Below are 15,121 nucleotides of genomic sequence, written 5' to 3' on the forward strand. Positions count from 1 at the left end.
AAAGGGATTTCAGTTAGACTCTCAGAAGGACTTCCTGAAAAAGTGAACTTCCTTGGAGAGAGTGAAGAACCACAGGACTTTGCTGCCCTTCCTCCAACCCTATTGGCTTTAAGATTGTCTTCCCTGCAGCAGAGGAAGGACCAGAGGGCGTCTAGTAGAATGGGAGGTGGAAGAGGAGGGGCATGTGCCCTCTCGGTTCTTCCTCCAGAGCACGTGTGAGCATCACCCAGGTGGGAGTGGCTCTTAAGGAATACTGCCGCTGGGACCCACCCTGGACCAATTAAATCAGAGCCTCTGGGCATGGGGATTGTGCCATAGGTTTTTTTTGGGTTTTTTTTTGTTTTTTTTTTTTTTTACTTTCCAGGTAATTTGTCTAGGAAGCCAGGCCCGAGAACTTCCTCAACCCTCTCCCCCAGACCTCCCACCCAAGGGAGCAGAATAGCCCAACCCCTAGGTCTCCTGGATCCCAGACCAATCCCCACCCCCAGCAATTAACAGCATTTCTCTCCAGAGAAGCCGGGCTCTTTGCGCTCCCATCCCTGGCTCCTGCTCCCCTGTCTACTGCGCTTCTCTGGCCTGTGTCACATGGTGGGTAAAACCATAGGCACCTGGGGTGAGTCCTGGCCCTGCCACTTGCTAGCCGGGTGAGCTTGGGCAGTTTACTTCTGTAAGCCTCAGTTTCGCCATCGGAGTAGTGGGAACCACAGGTTCCTGCCCACGAACGGGGTGGAGAGGCGCCCCGCGCTCCCCTTGGGAATTGCAGCATTCCATGCCTTTCTCACAGTTTATCCGGCCTCTCCCAACAGCCAGTGGTGCTCCCGTCCTATTTCTTTGCTCCTCTCCTTTGGGCATTCATAACTGAATCTTCCCTCCCTGGTGACTTGGGGACTTGTCAGAAACACCAGCTGAGCTCCAATCACCAGGCAGAAGAGAGGGAGGGAGACCAAGACGGAGGAAGCCTGACTCACCGCCAGCTAACTCTTGCCCCCAGCCCCGGCCTGGCCTGGCCCAGCCCCACTCTAGTCTCCAGGCTCCTCCTGTGCTCCCCGCAGGGTTCATCTGCACTACGTCATCCCCACCCCGCTCCCTGCTCCTGGGATTCAGCCCAGAGTGGGAGAAAATCAAGCAGGCAGAAGGAGAAGGCTGAGATTGAAACCAGAGAAGAGGGAGCTGATGACTTGTCAGGGGACTTGGGGCTTGGTCTCTTTCCTGCCACTTACCAGTTGTGTGACCTTAGACAAAGCGCTTAGCCTCTCTGAGCCTCCGCTTCTCACTGGTAATGTAGGGGCTGATCACCCCAGGCCACCTCCTTACCCAGAGTGAAGCTCCTCCCAAAGGATGCTCCAGGGCTTTTGCAACCTGCAAGGGGCAGATTCCCGCCCCCCACCCCCCCACCCAGCCCATGCAGTGGGACCCCAGAGAAAGGCAGCTGCAGGAGCAAGGCAAGCATCTAGGAGCCCCAGATCTCCATCTCCAAGCCTGGGCTTGGTCGGAAAGTCTGTGGATGCTGGGGCGAGCAAGGAAGCAGAGCCTTCTTGCGGTGTTTTAAAAATCTATCAGCCTCTCACATCAAATTAAAATGTAAATAGCAGCTGGTCTGGGCAGGACCTCGGGGGTGACAGGAGCCGGCCTGTGAGTAATTTCACAGACGGGAACCGGTTACATCAGATTCTGACAACTGTCTTGTTTTTGAAATTGATTTCCTCTCCCTTCAGCTCGCTGCCCCAGGAGGGTCCTGGAGTTGGGGGGGGGGGGGGAGTCGGGGGGGATCCTCCATGGCGCCTGCCAAGAAGGCCCCAGCAGAAGCAGGAGGAGAAAAACTGAAATTTCCTCTGGCTGTAAGGCAATGGCCTGGGTGCCAAAGGCCCAGCAAGGCTCCTCCCTGCCCCGGAGTGAGTCTAACTGGGGACCTAAGCAGGGGGACCCAGGGCACTGCTGGGGAACCGGGAGAGGTGCCCTGTGCTTGGGAGCTTCCCACAAATATGCTAGGCCCTGAACGAAGACGCTTCTGCCTCGGGGAGTCTCTCAGTCAGAGACAAGGTGCAAGGACACTGCAGTATAGGACAGGCACCGCGCTAGGGATGCTCCATGCCCATCGGAGGGACAACTGCAATGACATGGGGTGTCAGGGAAGGGGTCCCAGAAGTGATCTGTGACCTCTTCCAGGCTTGCCCCAATTCGGCCGTGCATCATATCAAGCACTGCACCAGGTGCTGGGGCTGTAAAGCTTTGAACAAGACTAGCTCGGTTGACACAGAACTTCCCGTGGGATACCAGGGAAATGCCTCGCCCTCCCCACCTGAAGGGGCATTATTGGAAGGAGCTATGTATGAGAGGCAGCTGGCCTCCATGGGTCTCCATGATGCCTCTAGGCCCAGCCCCTCCCCGTTCCCAAGTCCCCAGAGAATCTCCCCCTGCACCCCTCTTTGTAAAAAGAAATTAGGTTTTCCTGGCTGTTAATTGAATTACACTGCAGGAAAGCAGAGAAATTGTATCTCATTAAAGCCTCCTGTGTCCTATTGGAGCATCATGTTGCCTATGTGGCTGCTATTAGCATTTGTCACAGAGGACTCAGCCCTGTGCATACAGTCCCTTCTTCTCCACCCCCTGCTGGGCCCCTAAAGCTGCAGTCTACGATGCCTGTCCTGAGGGTGTCCTGCTAGGGTTGCCCACCACGGAGAAGCCATGGTTCTTTGGTGACAGCCAAATTCCATTTTCCAAAGCCAGACACCATGCACGCACGGCAGACGGACAGACCGCAAGAGGTGGCCATTCCCCTGCAACCACAGTAGCAGGGGCTTGGAGAGGGACGAACTGCCTTCTGGAAGCCTCGGTCTCCTCCTTTGAAAAATGGGGATAATAAGACATCTCGTGGTTGTTGCTGGAGTGGGGTGGGGGGAAATCATTGATCAATAAGCCAAGAGGCAAAGCATCCAGCTTATTGCCTGCTCCATCATGGGCATCACAGGTCCAGGGAGGCCATAAAGCTTAGTCAAGAAACAGGTCAGGACCCAGGCTTTGGAGCCAGAAATGTTAACATTAACATGTTAACTCATTAACATGAGTTAATTCGGTTAAAGCTCTAGAATACTGTCAGCACTTGGTACATGGTAAGTTTGCAGTAAAAGGTAATCATAGAAGAGTGTGTGTGTGTGTGTGTGTGTGTGTGTGTGTGTGTGTGAATAGGGAGGATGCACTTAGGTAATGCAGGGCTGTGGGGAGACGTGCCTTAGACAGCCACATCAATTGACATGCAACTGACCATTGGTTGTGTGTACATGACACCATGTGTGAGTCTGTGGTACGGATGTCAGAGCACAGGCAGTTACAGTGACTGTGTGACTTTGGGGTGTATTTTTATCACGTGTGTGTGTGTGTGTGTGTGTATCTGCTCTTGTGTATCACTGAACATGAACATCTCTCTAGGGAATTCTTGGGGGGTTGCCTTCAACCCAGAAAGCCCTCTGGGGCACAGCTGAGCCTTGGTGCTATGAGGGTTCAGGTTCAGTTGTGTTTATGACTGTGATTCAGTGAAGCACAGAGACCTTGTGAGCCAGAGCAAGAAGCAAAGGGGAGGTGGAGGGAAGAGGAGAGCAGATGGGGCGGGGCACCTGCTGCCCTGGACTCCCCTCTCTGAGGGGGCTGTCTTGTTAAGACCATCTGTACAGCAGCCCAGAGGGCCGAGGCCCCCAGTTTGCAGGCACAGGAGGGCACTGTGACTCTTGGAGACAGGGCTGGGGAAGGGACCCAGGGGTGGAGTTCTCTGGTGTTGGCAGGAAGACCGTGTAGGGCAGGGAGAGGAGAGGAGGCAGGTTCTCTGCTTCTTGCCTAAGACAGAGAGCTGAAGACGCCTATATGCAGGGAGAAGAGTATGCTGAGTCACAGAATTGCCTCCCAAAACACTGAGCCGATTCCCGGACCATCTTTCCCTCTCTTCAGGGACCCAGACACCCCCAAAGACAAGGTCCTTCTGCTCCCTCTTGGATCTGCCTTACAGTGCCCGAGATTACCTACCTCAAGTGCAGGGACTCACTGCCTCCCCACTGCAGACCTTTCCCTAAATAGCAAGAGCTACCAGAAAGTTCCTTCTGAGGCCAAATAGGAGGTCTGTTCCTCCTCACTTTATCAAAGAACTCTTGTGTCTTGTCCCCATCCCACTCCCCGCAAGTTACAGATTCCCGGTTTTCAGCCACTCTTCAAATGGCACGCCTTGAATGTGCCCATCTCCCTGGTCACACTCCAGCTTGCTATCGTCCCCCGTCAAGGGGTTGGGGGTACCCAGAATGAGCCCTCATGAGTCATCTGGAGCTTGTGCTTAAAATGCCCAAGAGCTGGGGACTCCTCCCAGCTCTGCATTACCTTGCTCTAGGGTGACAGGGCTGTGTGGTGAGCACTGCCCTCGCCCATCTGACCGCCCCTCCGATGCCCCGCTGGTTCCTAGCAGTGAGACCGTGAGCGAATGGATCGCTTCCCTGGGTGCCCTCAGTTTCCTCATTTGTAAAGCGAAGGGTCTGGGTAGATGCTCCCTACTGGCGCCATTCATCAGAAACCAAACGCGAGCCTTGTGTGTAATCTGAACGTTTCTCATTGTCACATGTTCAAGAAGGAAAAAGAAACAGCTGAGATTCATTGTAATGATAGGCAGTTGACCTGGGGTCAACACAGAGGGTAGGGGTGCTGACCCCCCGAAGCAGTAAAAAACCCAAATATAACTTTTCACTCCCCCAAAACTTAACTCCTCTTAGCCTACTGGAGTGGACCAGAAGCCTCACCCATAACATGAACAGTCAGTCGATCAACACCCAATTTGTTGTGTGTATCCCGTGCTGTATCCTTACAGTAAAGTCAGCTGGAGAAAAGAAAATGTGATTAGGAAAATCGTAAGGAAGAGAAAACACACTTCCAGTGGTATATACTGTATTTATTTCTTAAAATCTGCATCTAAGCGGACCAGTGCTGTTCAAACCCGTGTTGTTCAAGGGTCAACTGTGTTCTATTTAACTGTGTCTCTAAAATATTAACGCGTAACCAGTGTGAAATTGTTAATGACACATTTTACATTATTTTTTTCCTGTGTTCTTGAAGCCCAGCACGTGTTGTACACCGTACAGCACATCTCAGTTCTATGGAGGCCGCGTTTCAAATGCCCAGTGGCCCCTGTGGCTCGTAACTGCCATGTTGAACATTATCTGGGCTCTGAAATCCTAGGGCTCTGAAATTCTGTGGAACATGCAAGTCATGTGTTTATCTGGTGCTTTTCATGGCCCAGGAGAAGGGCAGGAGAGACCTGAGTTTTCTCGAGCCACTGCTGTGTGGCGGGCACTTTACCTCGATGGACCCTATCTGCCCCATAACAACTCTGCAGGGGAGGTAGCCTGTCTGCATAGAGCAGGCGATGAACCTGAGGCTCACAGTTGACTCTACTGGGTAGAAGGCTACCGAGCTGGTAAGGACACAAGGAGAACCCACACCTGCCTGGCCCCCAATCCCTTCAAGCCAGTGGGAAGCCACAGAAGCAGCCTCCTCTTCTTAGATGGGCTCCCCAGAATATGCTCTGAGCTTCCAGGCTGTGGAGATAGCATTGGGTTGTGTCGCATGATGCTCATTGCAATTAACAGCGGTGAAGGAAATTCACCCCAGGCCCCAGGTATGGTTGTCACTCAGGGTTGAGGGACGAAGTGGGCTCTGAGGCCTGTCCAGGCCCTCAGGAGGCCCTCTAGTCTCTGGTTGCACCTGTCTCTCTCTTTAAACAAACACAATTGGAGACTCCCTGAGGGGAGACTGGCTTGTATGGATGCACAGGTTGTGCACTGTTCAAAGGTGGATAGCCTAAGGAGCAAGTGGAGTCTGAAGCCCAATTCTGCTCCACTGGCCAAATGGTGGCTCTTGGCTCTGCATCCAGCCAGAGGCGTGCCTTTATAATTCACACGCATGCCCTGGATGAGCTAGTACAACCCTGCCTGGAGAGCAAAGCTGGGATGTGCTGCAAGTTTCTTGTTCTGGTGCAAAGCCTGAAAGTCCTCCTACCAGAGAAAGACTCTTCCTTTCCCCTATTTCCTCAGACCTCTGACCTATGCTGAGACTTGACCCTGCTCTCAACCCCCATGCATGCACGTACACACACACACACACACACACACACACACACCCCTATGCATCGCCATCCCCCAGCTCCTCCAGAGCTTCAGCAGCATCTCAGAAGCAGAACTCCTCTTCCCCAGGAAGGCCTCAGGGCTTGGCCCACCCAGGGGTCCCCGGCCCCCATCTCTGACCACTCAGGTGGGGAGAGCAGAGACAGCCCCCGTGCCCCTGCCCCCACACCCCTGCATTTCCATCCTCCAGAACAAATGGAGGCATCTGCAATGCAAGGCCCGACTTGTTGATGTAAAATCTTACTCTATATTCTACCCAGGTTTATACGAGTGAATTATGCAAATCTTTGATGGAAAATATTCCTCCACACATCCTTGAGAGTGTAAAACCTTAGTCAATAATTCATACTTGGATGTCTCTGACTGCAGGCTTTTTCTTCATTATAACTTGCACCTCGTTATTTGTCTTTCGCGTTTTATTGTATATCCTGGTGTAATGCTGTGCATTATAAAATTTATCTGCTTCGTTATTTGATGAGCTGAGGCTGAGGATTGGCCAAGAGGCTGGCGCAGGGGCCGGGGGCCAGGGCTGCCCTCGGTGGCAAGTCCCGCATGACAGAAGGCAGAGGAGGAGGCGGCTGCCTCGTGTGACTTCAGGGACGCCAGACACCGCCCTTCACCCCCCTACACCTGTTCCAGATGTCTCCTCGCCCAGCGACTGGTGTCTCAGGTCACATCGTGATGGCTGCGTGGTTTTCTTTGTCCTTCAAAGTCAGGTGACCCAGGAGAGTTTGCTGGGAGGAACTTTGAGTAGGTCTTTAAGGCCGGAGGGGACAGAAATCCTGAGACCGCTGGGAGGGAGAGAAAGGTTCAGCCACTGACGCGGAGCAGGGACACGAGGCCCCAGAGGGGAGCCAGGGGCCGGTGGGACAGAGGACACAGTTAGTTGTCCAAGCAGGCCGGTGAATGGGGTATGTGAGCTGGGTCCCTGCTCTGCAGAATTCAGTGTGAGGAGGGGTCCTCTCCCCAGCATGGGTGGGGGCAGCAAGGCGTCTGATTCTCAGTCTTGCAGTCAAGCACCGCCCAGCCCGATCTGTGGGCTCCAGAATAGCTAAGGGGCAGTCCTGCGGGATAAGAGCCCCTAGGGCCCTGGACTCTGAGAGGCAGGCTTTCCCAGGAAGGCAGTGAGGAAAAGGCAAGGACAAGAACAGTCTTCCAGTTGCATCGGACCTCTCACCTTTCCGGGCTCTGCCTCTGCTTGAGCAGGTCCCCTGGCTAGGGTACCCTTTCCTCCCCACCACCCCCCATTTATGCCCTGCTGTGTCTGGCTTGCATTTCCCCAGCATAGAACATTCTGTGCTGGAATTGCTAGTCTTGTTGTCTGTTCTCACCACCACTATGAAACTCCTTGAGATCTGATTTGTCCAATTCACTTAAACCCAACACAAGGTGCTCAATAAATGCTTGTCGAATGGCTGGATGCTCAAATGGCCTTCCCAAATACCCCTCAGTCACAGGTGATTTCTCCTAATACCTCGTGCAGCACTCCTCAGATCTTTCTCATTTTCCTGTTGTTCATGCAGGTATCTCCCCACCCCCATTCTCCTTCTCTCCCTCCTCCCAGGAGGCAAGGACCCTGTGTCACATCATATGTGTCCCCCAAAGCCTGGCACAGTGCCATGTAATGACATAGGTGCTCAATGAGTTCTCTGTTGGATTGGATGGAGGAGCATGGAGGCAGGATTTTCCATCTTTCCCTCTGCCCCCTTGTCTCCTCCTGCTGTTGCTGGCCAAGGTGCTCAGGTCCAGAAGAGGCTCAAGACCTAGATGCTTCCTTTCAGGGTGGTGGGAGGGGTGTCTTGATGGCCAGCTGGGGTCTTGGTGGTTTCATGATGGTTTTCCTGGGTCAGCGGTGGAGATGCCAGTGGGGAGGAGAGACCGGTCAGCACAGCTGGGGGACCTGAATAACGGTGATGCTCGCCAGGCTTTCATGTTGCATTTTGTTTGGAAGAACAGGGGAGTTTCTCAGCATTTTGAGAGGAGTAAACCAGCTGAGCCTGAGCCATGAACACAAAGCAGAGGCCCCGGTGCTTTAGAGCAGGGCTCCCAATCTGGGGTCCAGAGACACCTCCCCCCCCCCGCCACACACACACACACACCAGAAAGTCCATCGATCTGATTCAAGGATCTAGGAATTTGGGTAGGAAAAGAGAACACATCTTTTTTTCCACTAGCTTCTAACTGAAATGTAGTATTTCCTTCCATCTTGAATATAAGCAATAAAGCACAGCAGTAGCGGTACCTGGGGCTGTCTCCAGTAGAAATCCACAGATGTTTTGATACCACGGCTCTTGCACGTGTCTCCAGATATCACTTATGCCCATCGCTGTTACAGAATTGTGCTGCTCTAACTCAGCACTAGATGGTATTTGATAAAGAGTAATAAAAAATATATATTGATATATGATATACTATATGAAAAGTTTGCTTTTGAAGGTTTTTAATATTTGTACAACCGTACTTCAATATATCTGGTTACCTTTGTAATTCTATGTATATCGTGCATTTTAAATCCTTCTGGAAAGGGGTCCACGGAATATGAGACTCCCTGGTGAAGAGACAGGCCACTCCAGTCATGGGTGGGGAGGGAGAAAGGACAGGCAAGTGGGGTGTCCTCCAGCACCCCCCCACCATGACCTTTATTGGACCCTGTCCCCCTGGCTGGGGCACTTTGCAGAGAGGGGTGGCAGGGGCGGGGCCTCTGCGCAGGGCACGTGCCTCTCCCCCAGCCTGGCCTCCCCTCTCACCGGGGCCTCCTGCCCCCCCTCCCTTCCTCAGTCCCAGCCATGATCACCTCCCACCCCAACACCACCATCGCCATCAAGGGCCATGCGAAGGAGCTCAACTGCACTGCGCGGGGTGAGCGGCCCATCATCATCCGCTGGGAGAAAGGGGACACGGTCATTGACCCTGACCGAGTCATGCGCTACGCCATCGCCACCAAGGACAACGGCGACGAGGTTGTCTCCACACTGAAGGTGAGCCTCCACGCCCTGGTCTCAGGGGGACCCCAGCTCTCCAAAAGTGGGGAGCCCACACTTTTACACCTGTGTCTAATGGGGGTATATGGGGGTCTGGGGACCCCTCACCTCCAAAAGTCCCTTCCCTTTCCCACCTATTCAGGAACCTCTGCCTTAGAACTTCACTATATCACCTTGACAAGCCCATGGCCATTAAATCTGTGAAACCCTCAGCCCTTCTCTCTTTTCTGGAGCCCCTGGGCTCCATCCTCTCTCCTGGGACCCCTCATCCCTTTCCTCCCTTCTGAGACCCATCATTCCCCTTTCCCTTCTCTCCTAGGACCCCTCAGCTCCTTTCTTTCTTCCTCTTAGACCCACTTAGCCCCTCCCTGCCTGGACTCTTCCAACCTCCATCCTTGGAACTTTCTGGAAAGAGGAACCCTTGACAAAGCCCCTTATGGGTCCCCCGCCCAGAACAAGAAGCCTTGCTGATCCCACGAGAGTGGGCCCCCTTCCACAGACGAGTTCTAAAACACTCTCCCCATTTCCTCCCTCTCTCCCCATCCTCCTGCCCCTGCTGGCCACCTCCCAGCTCAAGCCAGCTGACCGTGGGGACTCTGTGTTCTTCAGCTGCCACGCAATCAACTCATATGGGGAGGACCGGGGCTTGATCCAACTCACTGTGCAAGGTACCCTCACCTGCCCCACCATTCCTAATCCCTTCCCCAGGGAGCCAGGTACCCACTGCTAACTCCATCTCAAGAACAGAGTCATCACCCACACCGTGATGGAGGATGATGGGAATGGCCTCTGGGAAGAGCCTTCTTCTACTCTCCCTTCAGGCCAGAGTGGGGTCATAAGGGCCCTTTCAGACACACTTCAGTTCAGACAGCAAGGTTTACGATGACCACAATCCCTGTAAAATACATTGCTGCTTCCAGAAGTGGGGGCATCTGGGTTTGTGGGCCTAGACCTTGGAGGAGATGAGGGAAGAGAGAGTTGAGCTGGGAACAGTTGGGAGCTCTTTATGGAGGACAAACAGGCCAGCAGGTCAGGGAAAATACCTACAAAAAGGGTCTGCCCTCCCCCAGGCCAAAGAAGAGGGGGTAAACAAAGCAGGAGACCAAGCCTGGACCCCCTCTGGCTCTGAGCCCTGCTGCTGGGCCTCCCGGTCCCACCTGGCTGAAACCCTAGGGTTTGGAGCTCCTGGGTAGACCACAGTTGACACCAACCTCCAAGGATACAGCAGAACCCTGGTCTTCTCTGGAGATAGGCAGGAGGCCAAGCTCTCCGCTGTTATGCTCACTGCTGCTCCTTCCATCTGCCACTCCCCAGAGCCCCCTGACCCCCCAGAACTGGAGATCCGAGAGGTGAAGGCCCGGAGCATGAACCTGCGCTGGACCCAGCGATTTGACGGGAACAGCATCATCACGGGCTTCGACATTGAATACAAGAACAAATCAGGTAGGGTGAAGGCTCAGCAGACCATGGTCCTTGTGGCTGTGCCCTGCCCCTCTGTGCCCCTCTCGTGGAACAGTCCCTGGGCCTTAGAACGGCCCATTTAAGACAAACTCACCAGCACCCCCCGACATACAAGCCCCTGTGGTTTCCTAAGGGAAGGACTCTGGTTGGGCTAAGAATTCTGTGAGAGGGGCAGGTGGACCCCCTAAATTGATGGAGAGGGAAAGTCAGCTCCTTCCTTCCAGGACTGTCCCCAGACTGAGATCAACAGGGTGGTCTGACTTAAGCTAAGGAGCTATGGGCTGTGTCTGTGGGGTCAGAGACATCATGGGTTTGGCTAGGTCATCTGGGCCCTCCTGGTTTGAGATGATAGGGATGCTTGGGGTCGGAGAGCTGTTTCTTGTGGTCTCTGGGGGATGGGAGTTCCCAGAAAAGCCTAGATGATGGTTTTGTCCTCCTGGGAGCCCTGCAGAGCCCTGGCCTGGGGACCGTAGCTAGCACCCATGAGGCTGCCTGCCACGGTGAATCCCGGTGGAGCAGAGTGAACAGTGGGCCTCCAGGCCTCCAAGGACAAAAGGCCTGGAATGGACCAAAGCCACAGAAGAGCTGCAGGGGCCCATGTTTGTGTCTGAGTGACTCTCTCTGGAAGGTACATGAGAATAGGCCACAGGGGTTCCCCTGAGAGGGCACCTGGGTGACCCCGATGTATGAGTGAGAGGAAAACCCACTTCTAATTCTGGGTGCTTTTGTACCTTTCAAATTTGCATAAGCCTACATAAGCTTTTCAAAACAATTTAAAAATCAAATGCCAAAAAAGAGTCTGGAGAACTCAGCCCTCCCCAGCCCCCTTCCTCCCCACCAACTCCAGCTCATTTTCCAGGTCTTAGTGTCAAGCCAAGGTCCTGTTGCTCCTGAAGCTTTCCAGACCCTTCCTCTGGTCCTTAGCATAGCACATGGTCAGTGGCTGACTGGGTGTCCTCTCCTCTAGAGGGACGAAGTCCCAGTCCCTGCTGTCTTCCCAGCACCTGACATACCACCCCTACGTGGTAGATGGTAGATGCTCAGTAGATGGTTACAGAGTGAGTCAACGTGACACATAGGAAAGCAAACTTCTGAGTTAAGATTCACCTCTTGAGAAGCAGCTCTGTCCAGGACACTGGGTCAGTCATGTCTGATACAGGATTCTACAGGATTCTACAGGGTTCTACAGGGTTCTACAGGGTGCTGTGTCTCTGATACAAGGTCCTACGGGGTTCTACAGGGTTCTGTGTCTCTGATACAGGATTCTACGGGGTTCTACAGGGTTCTATGTCTCTGATACAGGGCTCTGTGGGGTTCTACAGGGTTCTACATCTCTGATACAGGGCCCTATAGCTACCATCAGAAGCTTACAGTCTAGTTGGGGAGAAAAGTCACATTGCAGCCAACCACCCAGAAGTCCACCCTGGGTGCAGGAGGAGGGTGACAGAGAAGAGGGGCTGCCACTAATGGGGGCATCAGAGAAGCATCTCTCTCCCTGTGGATGCCGCACTGAGAGCTAGAACTTGAGGATTGAGAGGTGATGGGCCTGGATTCAAAGAAAGGGGAAGGGCAGAGCCCAAGTGGTGCGCACTACACCGCAGGGGTGGCCCGCCGACACAGGGCTCTCGGGTACGGTTCTTGGGCAAAAGCGGACTAAATGTGCTCTGGGGCCAGGTTGAGAGGGCTGAGCTTTTGCTTTGTTGGGGAAGGTCACTGAGAGCCGCTGACAGTGTCTGAGCTCCCAGAGAGAGATTCAGGTGCCATGGCATCCTGGAAAGATTCAGCCGGCTTCCGTGGAAGAATGGGTATCTGGTAAGCGAGCAAGGAGGCTGCTGCAGGGCTGCAGCTGGGGAGAGGAGAGGAGCAGCCGGGCCTCGGCAGAGACACAGAGCACAGAAGGGAGGAGGCGGACTGTGTCCATCTCACACCTCAGGACTCCCCGAGCCTGGCCGGGGAGCCACACAGGAAGGGACGGGTCTGCGGGCCCGCATCCCCCATAGCGGTGCTCGCTCCATCTCCCTGCCAGGTTGCTGTGGCTGGCAGGGTCTGCTCCGTCGTTGTTGGGAGGGGGAGTGGACGTCTGGGTTGTCACTCGCACCTCTGCCCCTCTGCTCCTTGTAATTGCTCACTCGCCCTCAGGGACCACACTCGAATGTGTGCAGACCTTTCCTGGGGCGACACTGGGCAGGGCAAGACTGAGAACATCACACCTCTGAAGAGCAGTGTGGAAAGGCAGGCGGGAGAGATGCTACTTTCAGAGCACATCTGTGTCTTTTCCCCAACCCCCTCTGGCTTTCCTGCAAGATGAGGAACTACCCCAGAGCTGGGGGTGCCAGGATGGGTGGGCAGAGCAGAGGGAGGGGTAACGAAGACTCTCCTTTCAATGAGGGCTTTGCACCTGTAAAAGAATAAATCACAGGATCAAGGGCACGGAGAAGCTAGCCGGTCCTTTCCCCTATTTGGGTTGAACTGCTCCACAACATCCCACCCTGGCAGGCATCTCTCCTGGCATCTAGGACAAGGAGTTCTGTGGGAGCTGCAGGGAGTTGTGACTGGCATCAGACAGAGGCTGTGAGCACAGCACAGCTTCCTCATCTGTAAGGTGGAGATGGTAGTGCCTATCTCGTAGGATTGTTTTGAGGATTAAAGAGAAAGCATCTAGCACAGGGCTATGATAAACCTTCCATAAATGTGAGTTCCTCACTCCCTTCTAACGCACACACCTCATGTGGCAACTGAGAGTCCTGTGGGCTCACAGGCTGACATAGATGTCTGTCAGTCAGCAACACGTACTGAGTGCCAATAATTTTTTTGCAGAATCATGCAGCAGCCATGTGGTGGGGGAAGAAAAGGAAATAAGAGGCAGAGTGTTGCCCTCGGAGCTTACGATGCAGTTGGAGTGAGAACATACACTGCGTACACACACACACACACACACACACACACACACACACACCACACACACACGCCTTCAGAACCATTACGAAGCACTATCCAATCATATGTAACAGACCTCAAACTATATTACGTCATAACTGAAAAAGGTATCCTAGGGAACAGATGGGTGACTCAAAGGAAGGAGGAGGCTGTACGTGCACGCACACTCATGTGTGTATGTGTGTGTGAACAGATCTTCCACCCGCGGAAGAGTAGAACAAGAATAATTCTCGAAGCAGAAGACTTGGGTTGACCAAGTGTCAGAGCTGCGTGATCTTTCACAAGCTGCTTTGGACATCTCTTTATCTATCAAATGGGGACAATAGCATGTAATTCCCAGGGTGGTTTAGGGGTTCAGGGAGTGTGAGGACTTACATGCAAGTGTTTAGCACAGAGCCTGGCACATCCTAACCCTCCCCAGGTCCCCATCCCATGCCTCTATTCTCCCTCCTGGTGTCTTCCTCCTGCCCTAGACCACACCCATGCTGGGTCCAGACCAGCTGCTCCTGACCCCCTCCTTTGCCACAGTTTTGTCTTTGCCAGATTTTCTGCCACGTTGCTCGTTGTGCTAATTTTCCAAGGGAAATTACCAAGTCTGCCCTTTCTAAACCATCCCGCTCACGCTGACTTCTCCTGGCCCCAGGCAGCAGAGTAATAATACATGAATGCTGAATGATAAATAGCACCGTCCACACAAATCTATCAGATGGCGTGGTGCAGTTTTAAAAATGCAGACACTACATTTCGCTTCTGTTCCCCAAGCAAGGAACAGGGATGTGTTTGTTGAGGATGGCCCTCCAAGCCCAGAAGGCAGCCTCATGGTGCGAGCTGTCAGCCACCATGGGGTGAGCCTGCCTGGTGTGCTGTGTCATTTTGTGTGAGCTGGAGCGTGGCTGTTGGAGGGACTGGTGTTGGGATGTTGTGAGCTGTTGTCGTGACCCAGGGAACCTCCTCTCCATGCTGCAGAGATTGCCATGGAGGGGGGGGTGCTTAGTGCCTTGATGCACAGAGGAAGCTAGAGATGCGGAGTGGATTTGTTTCCCAAGCACGGGCAGCTAAATGCTCCAGATGTGGCTTTAGTCCAAGCTGCTCCCCCTCTACAGCAAATGTGTCTCCCGAAAAACCAGAGGTTCCAGGTCCCCTCCCAGCAAGGAGCCCACAGAGTAGAAGGCACTGACATCTCTCCAGTCACTTCCTTATTTTTAAAGAAGAATATTTTGCATCAGAAACCCTTTGATGAAGAAAGGGAGAGAGAGCCCTTAATGAAATATGTTAATCTGGGTAAGCCAGGCTCATATGAAAGGGAATATTAAAAGAGACAATATTCGCCAAAGCCAGCTCAGTACTGTGAGAGAGCTGAAAAGGAAAGAGAAGAATATAGGGCTCCTAATTTCAGCTATTCAGGGTCAGAGAGATGGCAGTGATCAAGTCTGGAAAATCAGCTAGAGGCCTTCAGATTTGACTCTGATGCATTAGCCTGGGAGGGCTGCGGGGAGAGAGTTTTTGTGCCAACATCAAAGATGATTTGGGAACACAAGGTCAAATCCACCTGCAAATGACTGGTAAAAGCAAGAGGAAAGGGGACCACTT

General features: G+C 53.4%; 1 protein-coding gene across 2 annotated transcripts in view; it reads left to right on the forward strand.

The window, feature by feature from the left end:
- The window catches only part of DSCAML1 (DS cell adhesion molecule like 1), a 344,746-nt gene that overhangs the window by 280,034 nt on the left and 49,591 nt on the right, over window positions 1–15,121 (forward strand). For both annotated transcript variants that reach the window (XM_038536014.1, XM_038536015.1), the window contains 3 exons: window positions 8,931–9,130; window positions 9,705–9,801; window positions 10,448–10,576. In XM_038536014.1, the coding sequence (XP_038391942.1) occupies window positions 8,931–9,130; window positions 9,705–9,801; window positions 10,448–10,576 (426 nt within the window). The remainder of the gene's footprint in view (window positions 1–8,930; window positions 9,131–9,704; window positions 9,802–10,447; window positions 10,577–15,121) is intronic.

The sequence above is a fragment of the Canis lupus genome, chromosome 5 (genome assembly GCF_011100685.1).
Source record: "Canis lupus familiaris isolate Mischka breed German Shepherd chromosome 5, alternate assembly UU_Cfam_GSD_1.0, whole genome shotgun sequence".
NCBI classification, from domain to species: Eukaryota; Metazoa; Chordata; class Mammalia; order Carnivora; family Canidae; genus Canis; species Canis lupus.